Below are 24,535 nucleotides of genomic sequence, written 5' to 3'. Positions count from 1 at the left end.
CATTTTCTTCAATGTTTTGAAAGAGTTTGAGTAAGATTGGTGTCAGTTCTTTCTGGAAAGTTTGGTAGAATTCCCCTGTGAAGCCATCTGGCCCTGGGCATTTATTTGTGGGAAGATTTTTGATGACTGATTGGATCTCTTTGCTTGTGATGGGTTGGTTGAGGTCTTCTATTTCTTCTCTGGTCAGTCTAGGTTCTTCATATGTTTCCAGGAAATTGTCCATTTCCTCTACATTCTCCAGTTTGTTGCCATACAGTTGTTCATAGTATCCTCTTATAATTTTTTTAATTTCTTCAGGATCTGCAGTTATGTCACCTTTTTCATTCATTATTTTGTTTATATGGGTCTTCTCTCTTTTTGATTTTGTCAGTCTAGCTAAGGGCTTGTCAATCTTGTTGATCTTCTCAAAGAACCAACTTTTGGTGATATTTATCCTCTCTATTGTTTTTTTGTTCTCTATGTCATTTATTTCTGCTTTAATCCTTGTGATTTCTTTTCTTGTACTTGGTTTAGGATTGGTTTGCTGTTCATTTTCTAGCTTCTTCAGTTGATCCATTAGTTCTTTGATTTTGGCTCTTTCTTCCTTTTTAATATATGCGTTTAGTGCTATAAATTTCCCCCTTAGCACTGCTTTTGCTGCATCCCATAGGTTTTGGTATGTTGTGTTCTCATTTTCATTCGTCTCTATATATTTAGCAATTTCTCTTGCTATTTCTTCTTTAACCCACTGATTGTTTAGGAGTGTGTTGTTTAACCTCCAGGTATTTGTGAATTTTCTAAGTCTCTGATGGTTATTGACTTCTAATTGTATTCCATTGTGGTCAGAGAATGTGCTTTGAATAATTTCAATCTTTTTAAATTTATTGAGGCTTGTTTTATGTCCCAGCATATGATCTATTCTGGAGAAAGTTCCATGAGCACTAGAAAAGTATGTGTATCCTGGTGATTTGGGATGTAATGTCCTGTATATGTCTGTTAAATCTAATTCATTTATCAGATTGTTTAGGTTTTCAATTTCCTTATTGGTCTTCTGTCTGGTTGATCTATCTATAGGAGAGAGTGATGTGTTGAAGTCTCCCACAATTATTGTGGAAACATCAATTGCTTCCTTTAGTTTTGCCAGTGTTTCTCTCATGTATTTTGTGGCACCTTGGTTGGGTGCATAGACATTTACGATTGTTATTTCTTCTTGCTGAATTGCCCCTTTTATTAGTATGTAGTGGCCTTCTTTGTCTCTGAAAACATCCCTGCATTTGAAGTCTATTTTATCTGAGATTAATATTGCTACACCTGCTTTCTTTTGGCTGTAGCTTGCATGAAATATTTTTTTCCATCCTTTCACTTTCAGTTTCTTTGTGTCCCTGTGTCTAAGATGAGTCTCTTGTATGCAACATATTGATGGTTCATTTTTTTGATCCATTCTGCGAATCTATATCTTTTAATTGGGGAGTTTAATCCATTTACATTCAACGTTATAACCGTGAAGGCATTTCTTGAATCAGCCATCTTATCCTTTGGTTTATGTTTGTCATATTTTTCCCCTGTCTATTAATATCCTTTATTGTACCCATACCGAATCTCTTTAGTACTGAACCTTTCTCCAGGTCTCTCTGTCCTTTCTTTGTTTCTCTGTGTGTAGGGCTCCCTTTAGTATCTCCAGTAGGGCAGGTCTCTTGTTAGCAAATTCTCTCAGCATTTGTTTGTCTGTGAAAAATTTAAGCTCTCCCTCAAATTTGAAGGAGAGCTTTGCTGGATAAAGTATTCTTGGCTGGAAATTTTTCTCACTCAGAATTTTAAATATATTGTGCCACTGCCTTCTCGCCTCCATGGTGGCTGCTGAGTAGTCACTACTTAGTGTTATGCTGTTTCCTTTGTATGTGGTGAATTGCTTTTCTCTTGCTGCTTTCAGAACTTGCTCCTTCTCTTCTGTGTTTGATAGTGTGATCAGTATATGTCTCGGAGTGGGTTTATTTGGATTTATTCTATTTGGGGTTCGCTGAGCATTTATGATTTGTGTATTTATGTTGTTTAGAAGATTTGGGAAGTTTTCCCCAACAATTTCTTTGAATACTCTTCCTAGACCTTTACCCTTTTCTTCCCCTTCTGGGACACCAATGAGTCTTATATTTGGACGTTTCATATTATCTATCATATCCCTGAGGTCCATTTCGATTTTTTCAATTTTTTTCCCCATTCTTTCTTTTATGCTTTCATTTTCCATTCTGTCATCTTCCAGGTCACTGATTCATTGTTCAACTTCCTCTAGTCTTGTACTATGAGTGTCCAGAATCTTTTTAATTTGGTCAACAGTTTCTTTAATTTCCATAAGATCATCCATTTTTTTATTTAGTCTTGCAATGTCTTCTTTATGCTCTTCTAGGGTCTTCTTGATTTCCTTTATCTCCCGTACTATGGTCTCATTGTTCATCTTTAGTTCTTTGAGTAGCTGCTCTAGGTGCTGTGTCTCTTCTGGTCTTTTGATTTGGGTGCTTGGGCTTGGGTTATCCATATCGTCTGGTTTTTTCATATGCTTTATAATTTTCTGTTGTTTTTGGCCTCGTGGCATTTGCTGAACTTGATAGGGTTCTTTTAGGATTTGTAGACCAATTGAAGTCCTTATCTCTAATTTATCAGATCTACCACTTCGTGGAGTACACTTTCTCTAACTAACCAGCAGGTGGCGTCCACGAGCCACCTGTTCTCCACAAGCCAGTTCTCCCCTGCTTAGCCTTTTTGGTGAGTGGGGGAGTGAGTCTTGTGGGGTCCAATTGGTGTACCAAGCTTGCGTGTGTAGTTGGTGTTGCCTGCCCTGTATATGGGGCGTGTTTCTGGGCAGTCTGGGAGGGGGGGGTGGCTCTAACAATCAAATCTCCCTGGTGATCCTAGAGTTTTAAAGCTGCTGCAATAGTCTAATCCTTCAGTTCAGTCCTGCCACAGTTTGTCTCTGCCACTGACCCACAAGTCCTTGGTATTGGCGTATGGCTCCAGAGACTTGCAAGTGGGCCCCTCTTCCAGGCCGTGCACCCCGGGTCCTCTGTTGAGGGATGACTGTGCTATGTCACAGGTGAGTGCCGTCCCCCCAGGGCAGTTCTGGGCTGCTGGGCTGTGTAGGGAGGCTCCCAGTCTGCTCAAATGATGGCTGAATGGGGCTTTGTTAATTCACACTGCTCTACCTTCCCAACTCTGGGACAATCAGCTGAGGTTGCAGGGAAGGCTAATGTCCACGCCCAGTTTTGTGGTGTGTGCCTGTTATTTGAAGCACTTCCGTCACACTGGGTTGTCTGGGGCAGTTCTGGGCTATGGGGCTGGCGATGGGCAGGAGTGTTTCCTGTCCATCAGGATGATGGCTGTGAGCGGACACCCCCCTTTTCTTGGAAAGTTGTGGTGTTTATTGAATTCTCTCAGCCACTGGATTATTGCGTTTTGTCTCAGAGCTCTCCTAGTTCTGTTCTTGACTTGACCTGCCCAAATAGTAAGTCTTTGAAGCTTTCTGTATTGGCTTCTTAGAGTAATTGTTTTAGAAAAAGAAAAAAGGATTAAAAAAAATAATAATAATAATAACGGGCCCTCCTCAGAGATCTAATGGGTTATTGAAATGCTAAGAGACAAAGCAACCAGGGCCATTAAGGAAAGGTCCACAGGGCAGAGAGATCAGCTTTTCTTCGGGATTTGCATATGCGCCTCAGGGCCCTTCCCCTTTCTATGTTCACCAGAACTCCAAAAATCCTCCGCTTTTATTTTGGAGTTTTTCGTGTTGTTTTTTTTCTATGCCTGTCTCCTCTCTGCTGGGCTGGCTGCTCTCAGATTCTCTGGTGTCTGGTCTCAGTCTATCTATGGTTGGATTTTGGATCAGTAGAATGAGTTTCCGATAAGGGCTGCCACTGCACTTCTCCCTTCTCCTTCCCGGAGCTGACAGCCCCTCCTCCCACGGGACTGAGCCTGGCAGGGAGGGGCGCGGGTCCCCTGGCCGCAAAAACTTACAGATTTCGCTGATCTCAGCAGTTCCACGTTTTCATGAGTGTTGTATGAAGTATGCCCAAAGTCAGATTGCTCTGTGGTGTCCAGTCCACGCAGTTCCTGGCTTTCTACCTACTTTCCTGGAGGAGTAACTAAAACATACAGCTCACCAGTCTGCCATCTTGCCCCGCCTCTCCTGATTTATTTTTTATATGAACTTTAGAAGTAGCTCATCTAGGTCCCTAAAAACAATATCCTGATGTCACTTTTATTGGGGTCATGTTTAACTCAGAATGAAATATTGATGATACTACATCTTGAAAGTGCTTTGTAAAATGTAACTCATTTACTGCATGAGCTGCACTAGGAAGGATACAAACAAAAGTAGCTTTAGTCTTTCTAACTGCCCTATAAACCTGCTCTTCTGGCTCATTTAGGCCTGCCCCTGGATGAACTTGTGGGCCATTCCCTCAGCTTTTTCCATCTCTCTCTTAAAATAAAAATCCTCTGGTCACTTTCAGGGAATAAAATATCCAGCAGGTTCTAACATAGAAACTCCAGAGACTGTCTAATTCTGAAGCATCCTCTCTCACTGGCTTGGTCCTGCCCCAGGCTTGGTGATGTAGGGAGGAGTTGGTAGAAGGGTCTTCTCTCTTTCTCCTCCCACCTTCACCCCTAATTATTACCTGCAGTTTAGAGTTGCCTCCATGGTTAAGATGGGGGAGGGATGGAGAGGTTTAGGACAGAAAAGATGTTCTTCATGGGAATCTAGTATTCATGCCTTCTGCCCATGGCGGATGACTCTGGCTTTCTCTCTGGGGGAGCTTTTGTGGATCGCCAACTTCCCCCTCTAGGGCCCCCCCTCTCATGGCCTCTTCTGTCCCCCTCAGCTTCTACACCCACCTGTTCATCCATGGCTGGGGTGCCTATCCTGAAGCCTAAAAAATTCCCTGGATAGAATTCAGAGGTCCACAAACTTGGATAGGAAAATTTATCTTTATTTTAGCCAACTTTTAGTTAAGGGAACCTTTAGCTAATGTTTCACATTTCCTTCAATAATAAGAATCTGAAACAGATCACAGGAGTATCAGCACTACATGCAATTCTGTCACCAGAATAGGTGTTTTTCATAACATGATAGACCTGTTGCAAGTACTTTGAAATATTATTAGACTCACTGCTCCTTCAAAATTACTATAGTTACTAGCACTGCTGCTAAATGAATTCATAAAGAAGTGTTTATAGCCATATCATAATTTTTAAAAAATTGCTTGATAACTGTATTTCAGTATAATTGGTTTCCTTTATAATCCTAAGTATTTTATTTGTACATTTGGAACAGTATTCTGAGAAAGGATCCAATACCAGAATGCCAGTGGGGGCCATGGCACCAAAAAGGGATAAAAATTCCTGATTTAGAACCTCCTCATTCCCTTTGGGGGGGCATTTATATAACAGTTTGCAGTCAGCTTCCCTCCAAGAGTCCAGATCTGGCTAAAGGACAAAAAAGGGCAGATCTCAGCCCTAATAAAGTCTGGAGAGCAGCTGGTTCCCAAGCCCCACCACTAGCACCACCACCAACTCCTGTCTCTGCTCTGCTGCCCAGGACAAGCTTACCCAGCCCCTGCCACTTACTATTAGACTTCACAGGTATGAGTTGGGTACCATTTTCTCTGCTCTTCAAAACCTAGAGACTTTTGTCAACTTCTCCAAGCAGTTCTTCCAAAGCTCCCCCGCTAGCCCGAAGTGAGACTGAAGCATGCCACAGCTTCCCCTATGGAAAAGGGAGCCGCTGCAACGCCCCAAGAGCTCCATCCAAGACAGTTCCTGTTTTACACCCTAAAGATAGATGACGATCACAAGGTCACAAAACCCATTCCACAGTCTGTTAGCAGGTACATCATAAGTGATCCAGCAGCTACTCTACTGTACGTAACTTTGAGGCCTCAGCTGAAAGCAAGACAAAATGAGTCCCATTTTCACATCCAGCCACACAAATGTAAGTAGTGGTTGTTACTATTTGTAAACCTGTTGTCTTCCTAGAAGCAGAGCCCGAGATGGGGATTCTTGTGCAAGGGATTTATTGAGGAAGAACTTTCAGTACAGGGGCAGCAGGATGAGCCAGGGGAAGGAACTAAGCAAGGATGTGGGTTCAGCTGGAGTCCTGCCTCCATCTGATCCTGTAGGAAGCTCTGGAGCGGTGATCCCACCCTGCAGCAAGGGAGCTAGCCTTTTGTACCTCTGTGAGAACAAGTCAGCCCTAGGCTGCAGGCCACTCCTTTGGGGCACCCCTGAAGGGCACTTCCAGGTGCGGTGGCTCTCTGTCTGCTAAGGGCGGTTTGCAGCTGGGAGATGCAAGCACTGGACTGGATCTTAGTTTCTAAGGGCTGCCCTTACAAATCACCACAAACTGGATGGCTTAAAACAAGAGCAATGTATGTTTTCGCCATTCTAGAGGCTGGAAGTCCCTCCAGGATCTAGGGAAGAATCCTGCCTTGCCTCTTCCAGCTTCTGGTGGCTGCCGGCATTCCTTGTGGCCACTTTAGTCCAATTTCTGACTTTGTCTTCATGTTGACTCCTCCTCTCATGTCTTTCTCATCCCGTTCTGCCCCACTCTTTTAAGGACCCTTGTCATTGGATCTGAGCCCACCTGGGTAATCCAGGATGATCTCATCTCAAGATCCTTAACTAGATTACATTTGCAAAGACGTTTTTTCCAAATAATGCCACATTTGCAGGTTCTCGGATGTGGGCATATCTTTTGGGGCCACCATTCAACCCACTCCATCCAGTGGGGGGGATTGGGATGAGGCAGCGTCAACTTCCCTACACAAATAATTTTCAAGCCAGTAAATCACCTGAGGCAAGCTCTGGGGGCTCTGCTGTCCCCATGACCACCTGAGCAACTCATGAGCACACACCAGAAGGCACTCCAGAAGCACTTTCCCAGCCTGTCCCTTCGAGCGTGCCAAAGCTTGCTTGTTCACTCTCTGGAAAGGGACACACGGGGAGCCTGCCAGCTGAGTGGCAGTTCTTCTGCTAGAAAGCTCTCTCTCCTTTCCCCAGGCCACTGCTCTACCTTCCCCTTAGTCAGTGCTCCGGTCATAAGGTCCCTTCCCTCTCGCTCCCACCCTGCCCACTATTTTATGGCACTGTATGAAGTAGGGTTTCTACTGTAAGAAAGAATCCTCAAATGCAGTGGCTTAAATAAGATATTTGAATATTTCTCTCTCACAAAATAGTCAAGAGGTGGTCCGTTCAGAGTAGCTCTTCACAGAGACACCCGGGAGCAGGCTGTCTGTCTTCAGCTCTCCCCTAGGGTGATTTCCTCATCTGCATGGTCCAAGCAGGTTCAAAGACACCAAAGAGGGATAGAAGAAACAGGACAAGCAACTTCTTTATAAGGGCATGACCTACGGTCACACTTTACTTCTGCTCCTGCCCTTGGCCAGTGCTTAGTCACATGACCATACCTGTCTGCAAGGGAAGCTGGGAAAGGTAGGCTCTGAATGGGCGGCCCTTGGCCCAGAAGAAAGAGAAGAAGATGGATGCCCGGGGTGAGGGGTGGGCGGCCAGTGAGCAGTCTCTGCCACAGCACCTTTTGCCTGGCTACCCTCACTATCTCTCTTCCTGCAAACAAACCAAGCTTTTCCCTATCTGTGGTTCCTAGATATCTATAGTATCACTTTTAGAATGGGGAGCTGGAACAGAGCCCAGGCCTTCCTCTGCTTGTGATCTTAACAGCTTTGTGTTTGTGTGGATGTGAAGGGTAAATTCTTAGAAATGGAGCTAAAACCCTGTGTGCTCACCTTCCACCTGCCACTTCATGTCGAGTGGGGCTTCAACATACACATAGAGACTTTGGCTTCTTTACCAGTTGCATGCCGGTTTTGGCCCCTACCAAACTTGAGTCTACTAAAATATCTAATTTCTCTACCACCGCAATCTCAGGAACACCTGCCTGTATATTGCAATTAATTTTTTAAAAATAGTTTTCAAGATATAATTCACATGCTGTAAAATTCATTCTTCTAAGGTGTACAATTAAATTATTTTTAGTATGTACACAGGGTTGTGCAACTATCAACAGTTTCTAATTTTAGAACATTTTCATCAACCCAAAAAGAAAGCCCCATAACTATTAGTAGCCGCTGCTCATTCCCCCCTCCCTACCCCCAGTCAATGACAACCACTATTATGGTCATTTGGATTTGGCTATTATGGACATTTCATATAAATGGCATCCTACAGTAAGAAGTCTTTTGTAACTGGCTTTTTTCATGTAGCATAATGAATTCAAATTTCACACATTTTGTACCATGTATGCAAACTGCATTCCTTCTCATTCCAAATAATATTCCAGTGTATGATATACATTTTATTTATCAGTTCATCCGTTGATGGACATTTGGGCTGCTTCTACCATTTGACTATTATGGATAATGCTGCTATGGATGTTTGTCTACAGGGTTTTGTGTGGACATGCATTTACAGTTCTCTTGGGTCATTTGGTAGCTCTGTTTAACCTTTTGAGGATCTGCCAAATGGATTTCCAAAGCAGCTATACCATGTTACACTCCCACTAGCAATGTAGGAGTGTCCCTGTTTCTCCACATCCTTGCCAACACTTGTTATTGTCCATCTTTTTATTAAAATCATCATAGTGGGTGCAAAGTAGTCTTATTGCGGTTTTGATTTGCATTTCCCTGATGACTAATGATGTTGAGCATCACATCATGTGCTTATTGGCCATTTGTACATCTCCATGCAGTAATGTCTGTTCAAATCCTTTACCCATTTTTAAATTGGATTATTTGCCTTTGTATTGATGAATTGTAAGATTTTTGATATATTATGGATACTGGATTTTTATAAGATATGTGATTTGCAAATATTTTCTCTCATTCTCTGGGTTGTCTTTCATTGGCTTTATAGCATCCTTTGAAATACAAATGCTTTTAGTTTTGTTGAAGTCAGTTGACCTATTTTTCCTTTGGTTGCTTGTGTTTCAGGTCTCTTATCTAAGAAGGCACTGCCTAATCCAAGATCATAAAGATTTACTCCTATGTTTTCTCTTGAGATTTTTATAGTTTGAATTTAGACCTATGATTCACTGTGAGTTAATATTTGTATATGGTATGAGGTAAGGGCCCAACTTCTAGGTTTTTGAAGAGTCTGTAAAGGATTAGTATTAATTCCTCTTGAACATTTGGTAGAATGTGAATTTGGAAGTTTTAAAATCACTAACTCAATCTTTTTGCTTCTTATAGATCTATTCTGATTTTTTTTATTTCTTCTTGAGTTGTTTATGGGATTTTGTGTCTTTCCAGGAATTTGTCCATTTCATTTAGGTTATCTAATTTGTTGGCATCCATTGTTCATAGTATTCCCTTATAATCTTTCGTTGACATAAGGTCAGTTGTGATGATCCCTCTTTCATTCTTGATTTCATTGACTTGAGTCTTTTCCTTTTTTCCTTCAACAGTCTAAATATTTATCTATTTTGTCGATCTTTTAAAAAAATTGTTTCACTGATTTTTTTCTTTTTTTTTAGTCTCTATTTCATTTATTTTTGCTCTAATCTTTATTATTTTCTTCCTACCGATTGTTTTGGGTTTAGTTTTCTCTTCTTTTTCATGTTTCTTAAGGTGGAAAGTTAGTTTATTGATGTAAGATCTTTCTTCTTTTTTCTATAGGCATTTACAACTACTTCAGCTGCGTCTCATACGTTTTGGTATATAGTGATTTCATTTTCTTTTATCTCAAAGTATATTCTAAGGTAACTTGTGATTTATTTGACCTATTGGTTATTTAGTAGTGGGTTGTTTAATTTTCACATATTCACTTCTGCTATTGGTTTCTAATTTAATTCCATTGTGCTCAGAAAACATACTTTGTATGACTTCAATCCTTATAAATTTATTGAGGCTTCTTAATGGCTTACTGTATGTTCTATCCTGGAAAAGATTCTATGTGCACTTGAAAAGAATGTGTATCCTACTGCTGTTGATAGATATCTGCTGGGTATAGTTGGTTTATAGTGTTGTTGAAGTCTTCTATTTCCTTGTTGATCTTCTGCCTAGTAGTTCTGTCCATCATTGAAAATAGAGCATTGAAGTCTCCAACTGTTATTGTTGAATTATTTATCCCTTCAATTCTGTCAGTTTTGGTTCATGTATTTTGGAGCACTGTTTTAGGTGCATATATGCTTTTAATTGTTATTTCTTTCTGATGGATTGATACTTTAATAATTATAAAATATCCTTATTTGTCTCTAGTAACAATTTTTGTCTTGAATCTATTTTTTTTTTTTTAATTCAGTTTTATTGAGATATAGTCACATACCATGCAATCATCCATGGTGTACAATTAGTTGTTCACAGTACCATCTTATAGTTGTGCATTCATCACCCCAATCTATTTTTGAACATTTTCCTTATACCAGAAAGAATCAGAATCAGAATAAAAGAAAAAAATAGAGAACACCCAAATCACCCCCACCCCCATCCCACCTTATTTTTCATTTAGTTTTTGTCCCCATTTTTCTACTCATCCATCCATACACTGGAGAAAAGGAGTGTGATCCACAGGGTTTTCACAATCACACTGTCATCCCTTATAAGCTACGTTGTTATACAATTGTCTTCAAGAGTCAAGGCTACGGGGTTGGAGTTTGGTAGTTTCAGGTACTTACTTCTAGCTATTCCAATACATTAAAACCTAAGAAGTGTAATCTATGTAGTGCGTAAGAATGTCCACCAGAGTGACCCCTCGACTCCATTTGAAATCTCTCAGCCACTGAAGCTTTATTTCATTTCTTTTTGCATCCCCCTTTTGGTCAAGAGGATGTTCTCGATCCCATGATGCCAGGTCCAGATTCATCCCTGGAAGTCATATCCTGCGTTTCTAGGGAGATTGAATCTATTTTTTGTTAGATTAGTATAGCTACTCTAGTTCTATTTTGGTTACTATTTGCATGAGATATCGTTTTCCATCTTTTTATTTTCAGTCTATTTTTATCTTTGAATCAAAATGTGTCTCTTGTAAACAGCAAATAGTTGGATTATTTTTTTATCCATTCTGACTATCTCTGCATTTTAATTGGAGTGTTTAATCCATGTACATGTAATGTAATTACTACTAACATAGGATTTACATCTGCCGTTTATCTATTTGTTTTCTATGTCGTGTCTTTTTTTTGTTCCTCTATTCCTCCAATAATGCCTTTTTTATGTGTTAAATAGATTTTTCCCTAGTGTTCCATTTAATTCCCTTGTTTCTTTTACTAATTTTTTTTATTTTAATTAAAGAAGTTACAGATTTACAGAAAAATCTTGTAAAAAATATGGTATTCTCTTATGTCCATCCTATTATTAACATTTTGCACTAGCATGGTACCTTTGTTATGGTTGATGAAAAATATTGTAATTGTGCTATTAACTATACTCCATAGTTTACATTAGGTTTCTTTTTCTTAGTGGTTGCCTTCAATATTACAATGAACATTTTACTTTAAAACAATCTAATTCAGTTGAATACCAACTCAAATACAGCTACATTTCCTTTCCTTTCCTTTGTGCTATCATTGTCAATCACATCTGTATACACTATAAACCGATCAATACAGTAGTATAATTATTGTTCATACTGTCTCTTATATTTATCTATTTAGTTACTTTTACCAGTGCTCTTTATTTCTTCATGTGGATTCAAGTTACTGTCTACTGTCCTTTCTTTCAACTGCTGAAGGACTCCCTTTAGCATTTCTTGTAGGACAGGTCTATCAGTAATAAACTCCCTTAGCTTTTGTTATCTGGAAATGTCTTAATTTCTGCTTCATTGTTGACAGTTTTGCTGGATATAGAATTCTTGATTGACAGTTTTGTTTTTTTTTTCCCAGCACTTTAAATATGCCATTCCACTGTCTTCTGGCCTCCATGATTTCTGAAGAGATATCAGCTGTTAATCTTATTGGGGATTTCAGTGGCTTCTCTCTTGCTACTTTCATGAGACTCTCTTTGTCTTTGTCATTTAGCAGTTTGACTATGATGTCTGTATTTATGGATATCTTTAGGTTCGTCTTACTTGGAGTTCACTGAGTTTCTCAAATGTGTGGATTAATGTTTTTCATCAAGTTTCAGAAATGTTCTGCCATTATTTCCACAAGTATTTTTAATGCCATTTTTCCTCTTTTCTCTCCTTATGGGACTTCCATATGGAACGCTTATTGGTGTCCTATTAATATAGGCTCTGCTCATTTTATTTCATTCTTTTTTCTTTCAGTTCCTTGGACCAGATAGTCTCAACTGACCAATTTTCAAGTTCACTGATTTTTTTTTTTTTTTATCTGCCAACTCAGATATGCTCTTGAATTGCTCTAGGAAATTTTGCATTTCAGTTATTGTCCTTTTAGTTGATTCCTTTTTATAATTTCTGTCTCTTATTGATGTTTTCTTTTAGATGAGACATCATTCTCATATTTTTCTTTAGTTCCTTAGACACAGCTTCCTTTAGTTCTTTGAATGTATTTATAATAGCCAATATGAAGTCTTTGCTAGTAAATCCAACATCTCAACTTCCTCAGGCATAGTTTCTATTGACTACTTTTTTTTTGTCCTGTGTATGGCCCATACTTTCCTGTTTCTTTGCACACAAGTCTCATAAGTTTTTGTTGAAAACTGGATATTTTAAATAATATAGTGTGGCAATTCTGGAAATCAGACTTCTCTCCTCAAGATGTTGTTGCTACTGTTTTTTATTTTATTTATTTATTTATTTATTTATTTAGAGTGACTTTCCGGGACTTATTCTGTAGTGTCTGTATTCCCTGTCATGTGTAGCCACTGAAGTTACTGCTCAGTTCGCTTAGTGGTCAGTTCATGATGGACAGACATTTCCTTAAATGCCTTGAACCAATGAGTCTTCAGACCTATACCAAGGGACTTTGTATGCATATGTTTTGGAGCATCCCTTCAATGCTCAGGTGTTTTACAGCTCTGCCTTAGCCTTCACTTCCTGCTTGGGCAGGGTCTCAGGGTCAGCCAAGATGAGGAATAAGGGCCTTCTCAGATCTTTTCTAAGCATATTCTCAGCTCTGGACATGTGTAGCCTTCTAAATCACAAGGAATATGTTAGAGCTTTTCAAAGCCTCCTGTGGACATTTCATTCTCCAATTTTTCCTTTAAGTTTTTTTTTTTTTTTTTTTTGGCCAGCCTATTGTTTGCCTCAGTTGGTACTGCTGCTTCAGGCAGCTGCAGTGTTAAACAATTGCCCTGGTTGTTTTTAACACACACCCTGGGGTAGGGCTTTTTCCACTGAGTGAGCTCTGAGTTAGGTCAAATGACAAGCCTTGAGAATGGGGCTTTTCCAAAGAGCTGCCAGACAGGTCAGATAGTGACAGTTCTCTGGGAATGCAATTTGTTGAGAAGTCCAAAACCCAGTCTGTCCTTCCAGTGGTTGCTATGCTGCTAGTTTTCACAATTGCCATAGTTGTGCAGTTCTTGGTTTTCCCAGGCTATCACAGAACTCAGAAGAGGGGTATGGGAATAGGGCAAGTTAACATACCACAATGTTCTCTGTTCTTAATGAGATTCAGCAATTTTTCTTGAATTAATGCTTCTTGTATTGTTGCAAACCCTTGGTTAATTTTAAGAGTTCTGAAAAAGTTGATCTTGATCATTTTTGCCCATGTTCTTATTTCTTTTATGGAGAAACAGATTTTCAAAGGTCCTCAATCTGCAATTCTTGAAATACTGTCCCTGCAATTGATATTTCATCCTGATACAGGATTTTGCATTGATCCCTCTAAATGGTGATTTGGGAGCTTTGGTCCAGAGTTCATCCTGTCACAGTAATTTCGACTCTTGAATTCCATCATGAATTAATGAGCACCTGATGTGGGGCAGGCACTGATAGATGCTGGGGAAAATAAAGAGACTTTTGAACAATGATTCCTGCCTTCTGGGAGCTTGCAGAGCAGTTGAGGAGACAAGACATAATTATGTAAACCTTTACATAATGATAGGAAATAAAAAACAGCCCAATAGCCAACATTCCCCATTTCCTCCTCAGCTACAAAGAAAGGCCACAATAGTGTCTGCCCCTTTCTTTCCACCTTTTCAGCAGGGTCTCTTTGCTCTCACATTGGTGCCACAGGCATCATCTTGGCATTCTCCCTTGAGGCCCTGGAACCTCCCTTGCTGAGCCAAGGCTGTAGTGGGGCTGAGGATTTCCCTCTTGCCAGTCAAATAAATGGCACTTGCTTCCCCCACCCCCAACCCTTTCAGAGGTCGGAGTATTTGAAGGAGAGAGAAGCAGAGGGGTTTCAGGAGAGATTCCCCCATGTGCCCTGGGGTGACAGGGGCTGGAAAGCCAGTCACGAGGCAAGCCACTCCTAATTCAGAGCAAGGACCTATGAGCAGACCGCTGCACAGTGGAAGCCAGGTTTGGGGTCAGAGTGGCCCCCATGCTGCGGCTATCAGCTGAAGAGAGGGAGTGTAAACATGAGGAGGAGGCCTGGGGACCCTAATGGGTGGGGTGGGGGTGGTTAGTGAGCCATAAGTTCTCTCCATAAAGCAAAGTGCTATTCAGGCTTGGACCACTCAAGCCAAACTGAGATGTCTGGCCCTGTGAGTGGGAGCAAGATCTCATCTCCCTCACTTCAGGTTCCTCGTGTGTTAAATGGAGCTGATAGGGATGTGGCAAAGTCACAGTGTTTCTGCCGTGCCCAGCACAGTGCCTGCCACCATATCATTTCCTACCCCACGCCATCCCCACTGACCGTCTTAGAGGGTATGTGCATCAGAGCCCAGACAGCAACCAGAGGTTCAGTTAGGGCCAAGGAAGAACTTCCTGACTCTGAGCATAGGCAAAAGTGAGCAAGAGAGAGTGTGGGCCTCTGCCAGGGACCCTGGGATGTCCCGGGCTGGAAATGGGGTCTTTCTCTGAACAGGAAGGGGGCGACACTTCCTCTCTGTCTCTTCTCTCTGCCTTGAGTTGCTTGGTGCCTTGTGGAATTTGCCAGGCCTTGTCATCCCCATCTTGGCCTCTCACATGATTCATAAACAGGAGGTGCCAAGGGACACATAACTTCTTCCCTTCAGTCTCAGGACCTCTGCTTTCTCATTTACATCCCCTAACTGCTGACAGGCCTGCCACTTCTACCCTTTCTCCTCCTTGGCTTCCATCTGCCTGTCTGTCCTCCCATCCTTCTATTCCTCCCACTTTCTCTCCATCCCGCCTCCTCCTCTGCTCCTCCTATGGAGTCCAACAGCAACAGGCAGAGCGACATGTATGTAAGTCTGTGCCCATAGGGCAGGTGGGCATAACGCTCAGGTCACCCACTGTAACTGGGCTCCAGCCTGTCTCCCACTCCACCGGGGGTGCCCCGAGGCCTCCCAGCAGCAGCCTCTCCGCACCCTCTCCCCTCCCTTCACGTCCCATCTGGGGAAAGTGTAGTCACCACCACTCTTCATGGGCAGCTGGGAGCCCCTTAGCAGTTTCTCCATCCCTTCTCCCCCTCTCTTCAGGCCCCATGCCCAGCCCTGAGGCTTGGAGAGCCTAGTAAGTGCCCTATCAACATGTTAATCAAATTACTTAGGAGCTAAAATTGATGCTGTTCATTAATTATACAAGATTATGCTAATTGCGCATGCAAATGCATGCAGGGGAACAGAAGGTGTTCAGGCGCTTGGTGGGCCATTAACATAGAGGATGGGGTGCGGGTGCATTGGCATGCTAATGTATGCGCCCCGGCTATTTATAGTCCCCCAGCCCATCTGCACTGCAGCCACCTCTGCCCCTGGAGGGGATCAGGCTGGTCCAGGCCTGGCAGGTGGCCGTCATAGCCCTGGGGACACTCTGCCCTGGCTGCTGCCCCAGGCCAAGACCATGAAGCAGCCTGACCACCCCAGCTGGGCCTGGACTCTTGTGGCAACTTCCTCCTTCATCTTCCCTTCTCCAGCCTCCATTCTTGGTGCCTGCTTCCCCGAAGAGGCAAAATAACTTCCTAATGACAGCCAATACGGTGTGCCCCTGCTGACTCCCCATCACCCACAGGGTACAAATCCCTCCCGGTTTGGTGCCAACCTCCCAGATCCCTGGCTCACAGCTGCCCACCTCACGATCTTGCCAGGCACCACTGGGCAAGTGTGTTGTACCTGCCACTGTCCCTGTCTCCTGCTCCTCCGAGAGGGAAATGCCTCTGGTCCTTCAAGACCACAGATGCCCAAGCACACACAGGCAAAATAAATGGCTGCTGCAGATTACACTTGGCAAATTACTCTGTGTGTCCACCACTCTGACTTACAGGCTGTAGTTTTCTCTCCTCTTGGACCATAATTTCCTCAAGATCTTGTTCACCTCTATATTCCCACTGCCTAACACACAGAAGGCATTTAATAAATCTTTTTAAATGGGTGTATGAATGAATGAGTGAGTGATTTAGCCATCTTTTTCCTGCTCTTTGCCTGTGCTGGGGGGCAGCAGACAACAAAAACAGTGCAGAGCACAGGTCCAGCCCCAGAAGAAGTGCTGTTTCTTCTGAGGCTCCTGAGCTCGAAGGTGAGCCCGTCAGAGCGAAAATTAGCCAAGGATTCCTCAACCTATTTCCCTATCTCAGGCTCCAATGCCAACCTTGGGCTTGAAAATAAACCCAGTTTTGTTGTGTTCTGCCCTCTGCCCCCAATCTGCTTTCTTCCCCAAGGCTTTCGCAGGAGGTTCTGTTGTTTTGAACACCCTGCTGCAACCCAGGTATCCATTTATATCACTCCTGTCTTTCTAGATCTGCATGGTCTGATGTGATAGCCACGAGCCACATGTGGCTATTTAGGTTTGAATTTAAATTAATTAAAAATGAAAGAAAATTTAAAATTGCGTTCCCTCAGTCACACTGGCCACATTTCAAGGTTCAATAGCCACAGGTCAGGTGGGTGTTATTTGGGAGAAGTTCTCATTGGACAGCTCTGTAATTAGGCAGCCACTTCTTTGCTCTTCACAGCTCTGAAAGCTGAAAGAGCCCCTGGGCGCCCCGTACAGCTCTTTTGGTTACTCATAGCTTTCTCTTTGGGAGTGGGAAGATAATTTCTGCCCTAAGCGTCTCATGGGGCCAGGAGGAGAAAAAAGCCAGTGAAAGTCTTAGCTCTGGGACTGGGTTTCTAAAGATGGGGTTCCTAGAAGCAGAACCTGAGGTGGGGATTCTTGTGAAAGTGGTTTCTTTGGGGGAGCACTCTGAAGAAAGGGAGGGAGGAGAGCAGATGGGGCAGGGGAAGAAGCAGCAAGGAAGTGGTCTCAGCCAGTCTAGCCTCTGCCTGATCCCACCAGAAGCTCTGGAGTGTGAGTTACAAGAGTCGATCCCTCCTTGAGGCAAGATGGTCAGGATTTTGTACCCCTACGACAGCCTGTCGTTGGCTGTGGGATGCTAGTGGGGACCGTATGTCCCCAGAGGGCAGTTCTTGGGGAGGGGGGCAGCTGTGAGCCTTTCAACAGCCAACACTAACAGCAGCTGGGGCTTGGGGAGATCTGGGAGGGCACCAGCCAGTGTACTGCCTTCTCGGGGGCAACTGCACCCCACTCTGCTCTCCACCCCTCAGAGCCCAGAGTTAGCAGTGGACTCACATCAGTTGCCTCCACATTTTCCTTATCTACTGAGGGTCTCTTTTGAGTAAAGCCCTGTGCTAGGGGAGCATACCTTATGTAGTAGAGTCACCCCTGAGAAGTTGCGTGCAAGTCAGATAGTTGCATTGAGTCATATTCCACCCAGCATTTGCTTCTGTGGTAGGAAATGTTCCATTGACAAGGATGGTTTGTTTTAATTTAATCTTGAATTGTTTTTGCAGGGAGGGATAAAACACATTTATAGAAGTGATTAGGAAAGTTAGACTGCTTTCAGAATGTGGTTAGGTAGGCGTGCAGGTGAACTGCTCTTACCTCTCATTTAAATCACAGGCATCAGAGGTATGATGCAGAGATAACTCCCTTTAAATGTCTTCTTAGCTGGATAACCACTGTTCACAGCTCTTCAAACAGTCTTTAATGTTAACCTTTTGATTAATGAACTACACGGACCTCCTCTGAGCTTCAACAGTGATCAATTCTTGGCTCATCTTGCTCAACTGATCATTGTGAAAAGCTTCTCAGACTGAGAGCAGCAACACAGCAGCCAAAGACCTAAAACTAAGAGCAAGGGGGCTTGAGTCTCTCCTTTGCAACCTTGTTGGACTTTGTGATCTTGAGAAAATCCCCGTAAAATAGCTAGACTAGTCCCTGCACAGCCTGCCTCTCAGGGCTGCTTTGGAAGGAGCCTGTGGGCTTGCTGCAAAGTCCTGCAGCAGCAGCAGCAGGGGCAGCAGCCTCAGCGCATTGGCAGCGCTGGCCCCAGAGTCCTCACTGGGAGGGACTCTTCCGTGACTCTTGTCAGCATCAGTGGTTCAGGAAGACCCAAGTTCGTATCCCGACTTAGGCATTTACTAGCTCTGTGACTGTGTGGCTTATTCTTGCATACCCTCAGTTTTCTCATCTGTAAAGTGGGGATGATCACAGACCCACACCACCTCAGGATTGTGAGAGGGTTAAACATACAACACAAATGACAAGCTCAGCAGAGTGCCAGCCACTTGTTAAGTGCTCAACAGATTGGACCAGGTTCACCTTTTAAATTTTTACAAAATTGCCTCCCTGATGCATTTTATTTTTGTGCTTGTATTTATGGTGCTTTCTTCCAGTAATTCTAATAGCAGCTCTCGGGGCTTGATCTTTCTCTGGCCACCCTTTGTTCCTGCCCTCTTCCCTGTGGCCAAGATGAGGGGTGCGTGCCCCAGAGAGCCTCATAGGCGCCAGTTGGGGGTGGCACTGGGCACAGTTCTGACCTTAACTTGGGGGTGTCCTATAAAGCTCACTGTCTGTGAGGGCTCTTGGTGGCCAGGGCTGTGGGCTTCTCCTGTAGCAGAGCGCAGCCAGGGAAAAGGTGCTTTCTCAGACTCCCCTCCCAAACAGACCCACAGGGAGAGGGGCAGGAGGGCTGCACAGAGAACACCCCTGACTCCTCACATGTTCCTTCCTGCCTCAGAACCCTGTAGGGAGGTCTTGGACCCCAGAACCCTGTCTTCACCAACTCAGATGCTGCCCAGGCTCTCTTCTTTCAGGGGAAGCCCAGTGCCTCAGTTTCCTCACCCATACATGTATTTGTCTCCCCCCCCCCCCCCGCCCCGCTCCCCAGGTTTCCTGACCCCCAGTTCCTCCTGCAACTGGCTTCTGCGCAGACATGGCTGGGAGGACCTGCTGTTGCTGCTTCCACTTTCCTGATTCCAGCATAATCCTTCCCCAACCGCTCTGAGTCCTCCCCAACCCCAAGGGGTGGGATAAAGCGTAGCCGGTGGGGAAACTGCTATCCTCAAATTAGATCCCCACCTCCAGGGGTGATGGGAGGTGTGTCTGTCTCCATCAGTGGACACAGAGCCCGCCCTGAGGGCCAGGGAGGACAGGCTCTCTTGGGGCAAGAGAGGTTTGGGCACCACTCCTGGTTCTCCCAGACCAGGGCCGAGGACCCCCAACTCCAGGCCTTGTGACGCAGCAGTTCTGAAACTGGCCAGTCACCCTTGTCAAAGCATAATCTTCAAAATGTTAAAAACCTAATTCTCATACAGATTGTTCCTGAGTGTGTATAACTCATTAACGAGAGGACCAGCAGGATGAAAAAGCTGGTTTAAAGAAGTCTAAGAGAAACGGAGATCTGTATCTATTTATCTATCTATATCTATCTATCTATCTATCTATCTATCTGGCTAGAATACTGATTATAAGATTACAAAGTTAGATACAAAGCTAGCTAACATGGAAAATAACATGGTAACCTTTAGGGCTAACTTCTCTACCAAACACAGTTTATTTACTTCTCTGCACAACAAATATAATTTGCATCTTATCAGTTTTTTGCAAATTAACACCTAATTTTACAAAGTCTGAGCTCCATTCAAAAGTAAATATGAATCAAAGTTACTTGCCTCTAGAGAATCTATGACTCTTAGGTGACTTTGTAACATAACATTCTAGAACAGCGTTGTCCAATATAAATGTAACATGACCCATATCTATAATTTAAAATTTTCTAGTAGCCACATTGAAAAAAAGCAAGAAGAAACTGGTAAAATTTATTTTAATGATATATTTTATATAACCCAGTGTGTCCAAAACAGTATCATTTTAACATGTAAGCAATACAAAAAAAAAAAAAAACTTATTAATGAGATATTTTACATTATTTTTTTCTTTTATATTCTTTTTTTTGAAGTTTTCAAAATCCAACGTGTGTTTTATACCCACAGCACATCTTAATTGGGACTAACCATGCTTCAAGTGCTCAGTAGCCACGTGGGGCTGGTGGCTGCCATTTTGGAGAAGACAGAACTAGAGCAGTGATTCTCAAACTTTAGTGGGCATCAGACCCACCTGGAGGGCTTGTGAAAATACCCCAAGAGTTTCTGAGTCAGCAGGTCTAAAGTGGGGCCTGGGATTCAGCCTCTCCAGCAGGTTCCTGGGTGTGCTGCTTCTGCTGTGTGGGCACCACACTTTGAAAACCACTATTCTGGTGACTTTGAAAGGACAGACCCTCATCTTTTTGTCTTATTTTCAAGTCGAGGATAATTTTCCTAATACCGCTCAGGCTGGCAGGGTGGGCACCAGTGGCAGCAGCTCCCTGGAAGTTTTGTACTGGCTCAGCCTCTGATGGGGCAGGCTGCCGGCTGGGTGCAGCCTTGTGGCCCACCAGCCGGACGTGGGGAGATTCACCAGCACCACCACTGAGGGCGCCTCCTGTGTGCCGCTCTGAGCTGGAGGACAAGAGAGGAGGGAAAAGGGATCTGACCCTCCACAACCCCACTGAGCACCCAGGCCTGGGGCTGCCTGCTTCTCACTCATCACCACCCTGCAGGTGACGCAATGCCGTTCAGAACGGGAGACGTCCTGGTTTAGGTTGATAGGATGGAGATGCGGGGGGTGGGGATCCCTGAAGTCCAGAGTGGCCAGAAAGGGCTGGCTTGACAGGGAGTGGGAATTGATGCTGGAGCCAAAGGACAGATGGAACCTGTACTAGAAAGGGAGAGGGTGAGAAGGCCTGCTCCAGAAGGGCCGAAGGGGCAGGCCGATGAGGGGGTTCCCAGGGGTGAGCTGGAGCTCTGCCAGGGAACTGCAGCCTGAGGCTTTAGGGGGTTGTGCCTCAGCAGCCTTCCTCTTGCTTCTATAGGCTTGGGAGTGGGCTTGGGTGCAGTGGGCACATGTGTGGATGTAAGGGAAGTGTGTACGTCACCCTTTGGAGCATTCTGTGTAAAGGACTGAGCACAAGAACACTGAATTTGAAAGAACTGGTCTGTGCCATGCATGTGATTAGGGTATCTATGTCCTATAAATGTGGAATATGTGTGGGGTGACTACTGTGTGTGCAAGGGGTGTCTGTACCATGGGGTATCCTGTAGGGGTGTAGGGAGTATTTGGGAGCATTGGAGGTGCTTGCACTGTGGGGTGACCTATAGGGTTATATAGGATATCTACACTGTGGTGACTACCATTTGGGGTCATATGGGGTATCTGCCCTCCAGGGTAATCTAAAGGGGTATTGGGGTGTCTGCATTGGAGGTGTGCACTGTTTGGGGTCATATGGGATAGCTGCACTTCAGAGTGCTCTGTAGTGGTGAACAGAACGTTTACATGATGCAAAGTACTTTCTGGGAGCTGTCAGTTGTGGGTGGAAATGCATGCTGATGTACCGTCTCTGTGCAAAGGGAACCAGAGGGACACCCGTGGTGGGGGGAGTATGACAGATGCTGAGGGGTCAGCCGTGTGGACAGAGGCAGGGCCCTGGGGGAGGTGCCTGGGACATCCTGATGGCTGCAGCTCCTGGTGAGAGGCTGCCTTCTTGGGACACTTTTCCAGGGGTGTCCAAGCACTCCTCTCAGTGCTTGGGGACCTCCTCTTTGGGGACTGAGTTTTCAGAGCCCATAACAAGTTTTCCTCTGAAAGTGAATTTCACATTGCAGATTTTGGAGGCAATTCTGATAAATCAAATGATTTTCAACTGTACGGTCTAAAGCCAGAAGGTGATGGTAAATTGAGGAACCTCATACAGTGGCACAGTGCAGCATGCCTGGTCAAGTGGACTTGACCACTGCACTCTAAAGTTTGTAAAGGGAATCTCCCTAGATGCTCACAGAGTCCTATAGGGACCAAGGCAGATATTGATAGTACCCTGAGTTTACAAAAGCGTAAGAACCAGACTACTGTCATGATTACTGACCTACTGTGGGGCCGCAGGGCCAAGGCCCCACCATCCTAGTCAACTGCCCGGAAGGACTGGGGGACCAAATGTTCCCAGGTTTGTCTAAAAAGCAGCCTCATCACTTTGTCATCATACCTCATATACTGTGCTTTGTTCAAGTATTATATGTGGAAAAGATATTCGTCATGTTATCTATAAGGCATGTATATGGTGGTTATTTGTGCTTTGTGCTTAGATTTATGCTGTGTGTGTAATGGAGAGGGAGCATGTGCTAGAGGTTCTGCTGTGTGGTGAGGTCTGCTGTGTGTGATGGCGTCTGCTTGTGGAAGGGGCATATGGCATATGGGAGAGGGATCCCCTGTGTGTGATGGCAGTACAGTATTGGTGTTGTGATGACTATACCTTTGGGTAATAATGTTCAACATATATTGGTGCATACCTGGATATGCGCTGTGTTTCATAGTCTTTCTGCACACATGCCTTGTGTGATGGGCATATATTGTGCATGAAGGGTATAGACACTGTGTGATTAGGATACATAGTTGTGATGAGGAGATGCAGTATTTGGAGTATGTGTTAGTGTGCTGGGTATCCTGTGAGTGTGGTGGGTGTACACTGTGTGTGATGGGCCTATTTTGTGAGTAATAGTATATAAGGCATATTTGGCATACATAATGGATATACTCTTTAGGATGAGTGTGAATTGTGTGGGTAATGGGTGTATTCTGGGGGAGGAGTATACTATGTGCTGGATGTACTATGTGTTTGATGGGTGTGTATAAACTATGACAAACCTACACCTGGTATGAAACATGGACTTTGGGTAACAGTGCGTACATGCTGTATGGGGAGTATACATTGCATATATGATGGGTATTCAGTGTGTTGGGTACAATTTATGGGCAATGGGTATATGCATATATGCAGTGTATATAATGGATATACTCTTTATGATGAATACCCGTTGTGTGTGTGATGAGTGTACACTTTGTGGTACAAATCAGCACTGTGTGAGCAATACCTTTGTTTTTGGGGGGGCAGTTATAGTCTGTGTGGCGAGGTCATCAGGGTGTGACAGGTCTACTCTGAGCACAGCAGGCACGCTGTGTATGTGAGCTGGTGATGGGAATAGGGGGTGTGTACCTGTGCATGAGCGGGCAGAGAGCGGTCACCCTCCTGGGAAGGGGCGTGGCGGGGAGCCGTTGGATCTTCATCTGTTTCCAGAACTCCCAGACCCTTGAGCCCACCGACACACTGTTGCAGGTTCTTCCTCAAGTTCTTCCTCAAATGCAACCAGAACTGCCTAAAGAATGCGGGGAATCCCCGGGACATGCGCCGCTTCCAGGTGGGCCTGGGATGAGGGCTCCCCCAGCAAACCAGCCCTTTCTTGACAGGGGAGGGGAGGGGGAGTGGAGGGCAGGCTGTGGCCCCGCCACCCAGGGCAGGGCCCCCAGGGCAGATCTCTGCCCTGCCCTGTGCCTCCAGGGTCTACTGCCCGCTGGGGGTGGGGCGGCTCCTTCACAACTTATGCTGGCTGCCGAGGGAGGCTTCATTAGAGTCCCACTTAAGAAGATGCTAATTGTGACATTTTTACATGATTAACGACCCAGGTAATTTGCATAGCGTGAAGCCGAGAGCAGCTGCCCTTAGCACTTCCCCAACCTTTATACCTCTCTCAGTGCAGAGGAGGGAGAAGGAGGCAGCCCCCAACTTCTCCCAGAACAGGGTGGGGGGTCCTGCTAAAGGGTCCTCAGGCTGATGCTGCCCCCCACCCCGCTCCCCCTCCACCCCATCCAGACCCTAATTCCCACTTGCCTAAAATCCCCTTCTTGCCTTGGAGCTCTAGGGATAGAGCCTGGGACACTTGTGTGTGCAAAAATAGTAGCCACTTTTTTTCCCAAAAAGCCAGAGTTTTTTTTTCAGGGTTCTTGATTTTTCTAGCTCCTGAGAGTGAGTTCCTCTGGCCCCTTGCCACCGCCTCGGGGTCACCAGCCCTTGAGGGGCTGAGGCCTCCCCAGGGACCCGGAATTCCAGCATCCACCTACCGCCCTCCGGTGCTGGTTCCCGGCAACAGCCCAAGCCGGGAGCGCCCGAGGGCGTCAGCCAGGCTGGCCTCGGCTCTCCCCGCAGGTGGTGGTGTCCACGACGGTGAGCGTGGATGGACACGTGCTGGCCGTGTCCGACAACATGTTTGTGCACAACAACTCCAAGCATGGCCGCAGGGCACGCCGCCTGGACCCCTCCGAAGGTCAGGACCCCGGCCCAGTCACGGCCGCCGCGGGCCCAGCCAGCCCCCAGTCCTGACCTCGGCGC

General features: G+C 44.7%; 1 protein-coding gene across 3 annotated transcripts in view; it reads left to right on the top strand.

The window, feature by feature from the left end:
- Positions 1-24,535, top strand: part of EBF4 (EBF family member 4) — a 67,108-nt gene that overhangs the window by 32,624 nt on the left and 9,949 nt on the right. For 2 of the 3 annotated variants that reach the window (XR_005213052.1, XM_037811419.1), the window contains exons 8-9: positions 23,447-23,567; positions 24,353-24,470. Coding sequence is in view for 2 of the 3 variants with exons in the window: in XM_037811419.1 (XP_037667347.1) it covers positions 23,447-23,567; positions 24,353-24,470 (239 nt within the window). In the remaining variant the exon portion in view is untranslated. The remainder of the gene's footprint in view (positions 1-23,446; positions 23,568-24,352; positions 24,471-24,535) is intronic. The other variant, XM_037811418.1, reaches the window with a different exon arrangement.

This window comes from Choloepus didactylus, chromosome 19, assembly GCF_015220235.1.
Source record: "Choloepus didactylus isolate mChoDid1 chromosome 19, mChoDid1.pri, whole genome shotgun sequence".
Lineage (NCBI taxonomy): Eukaryota > Metazoa > Chordata > Mammalia > Pilosa > Megalonychidae > Choloepus > Choloepus didactylus.
This window is presented reverse-complemented; position numbering and strand designations above follow the sequence as displayed.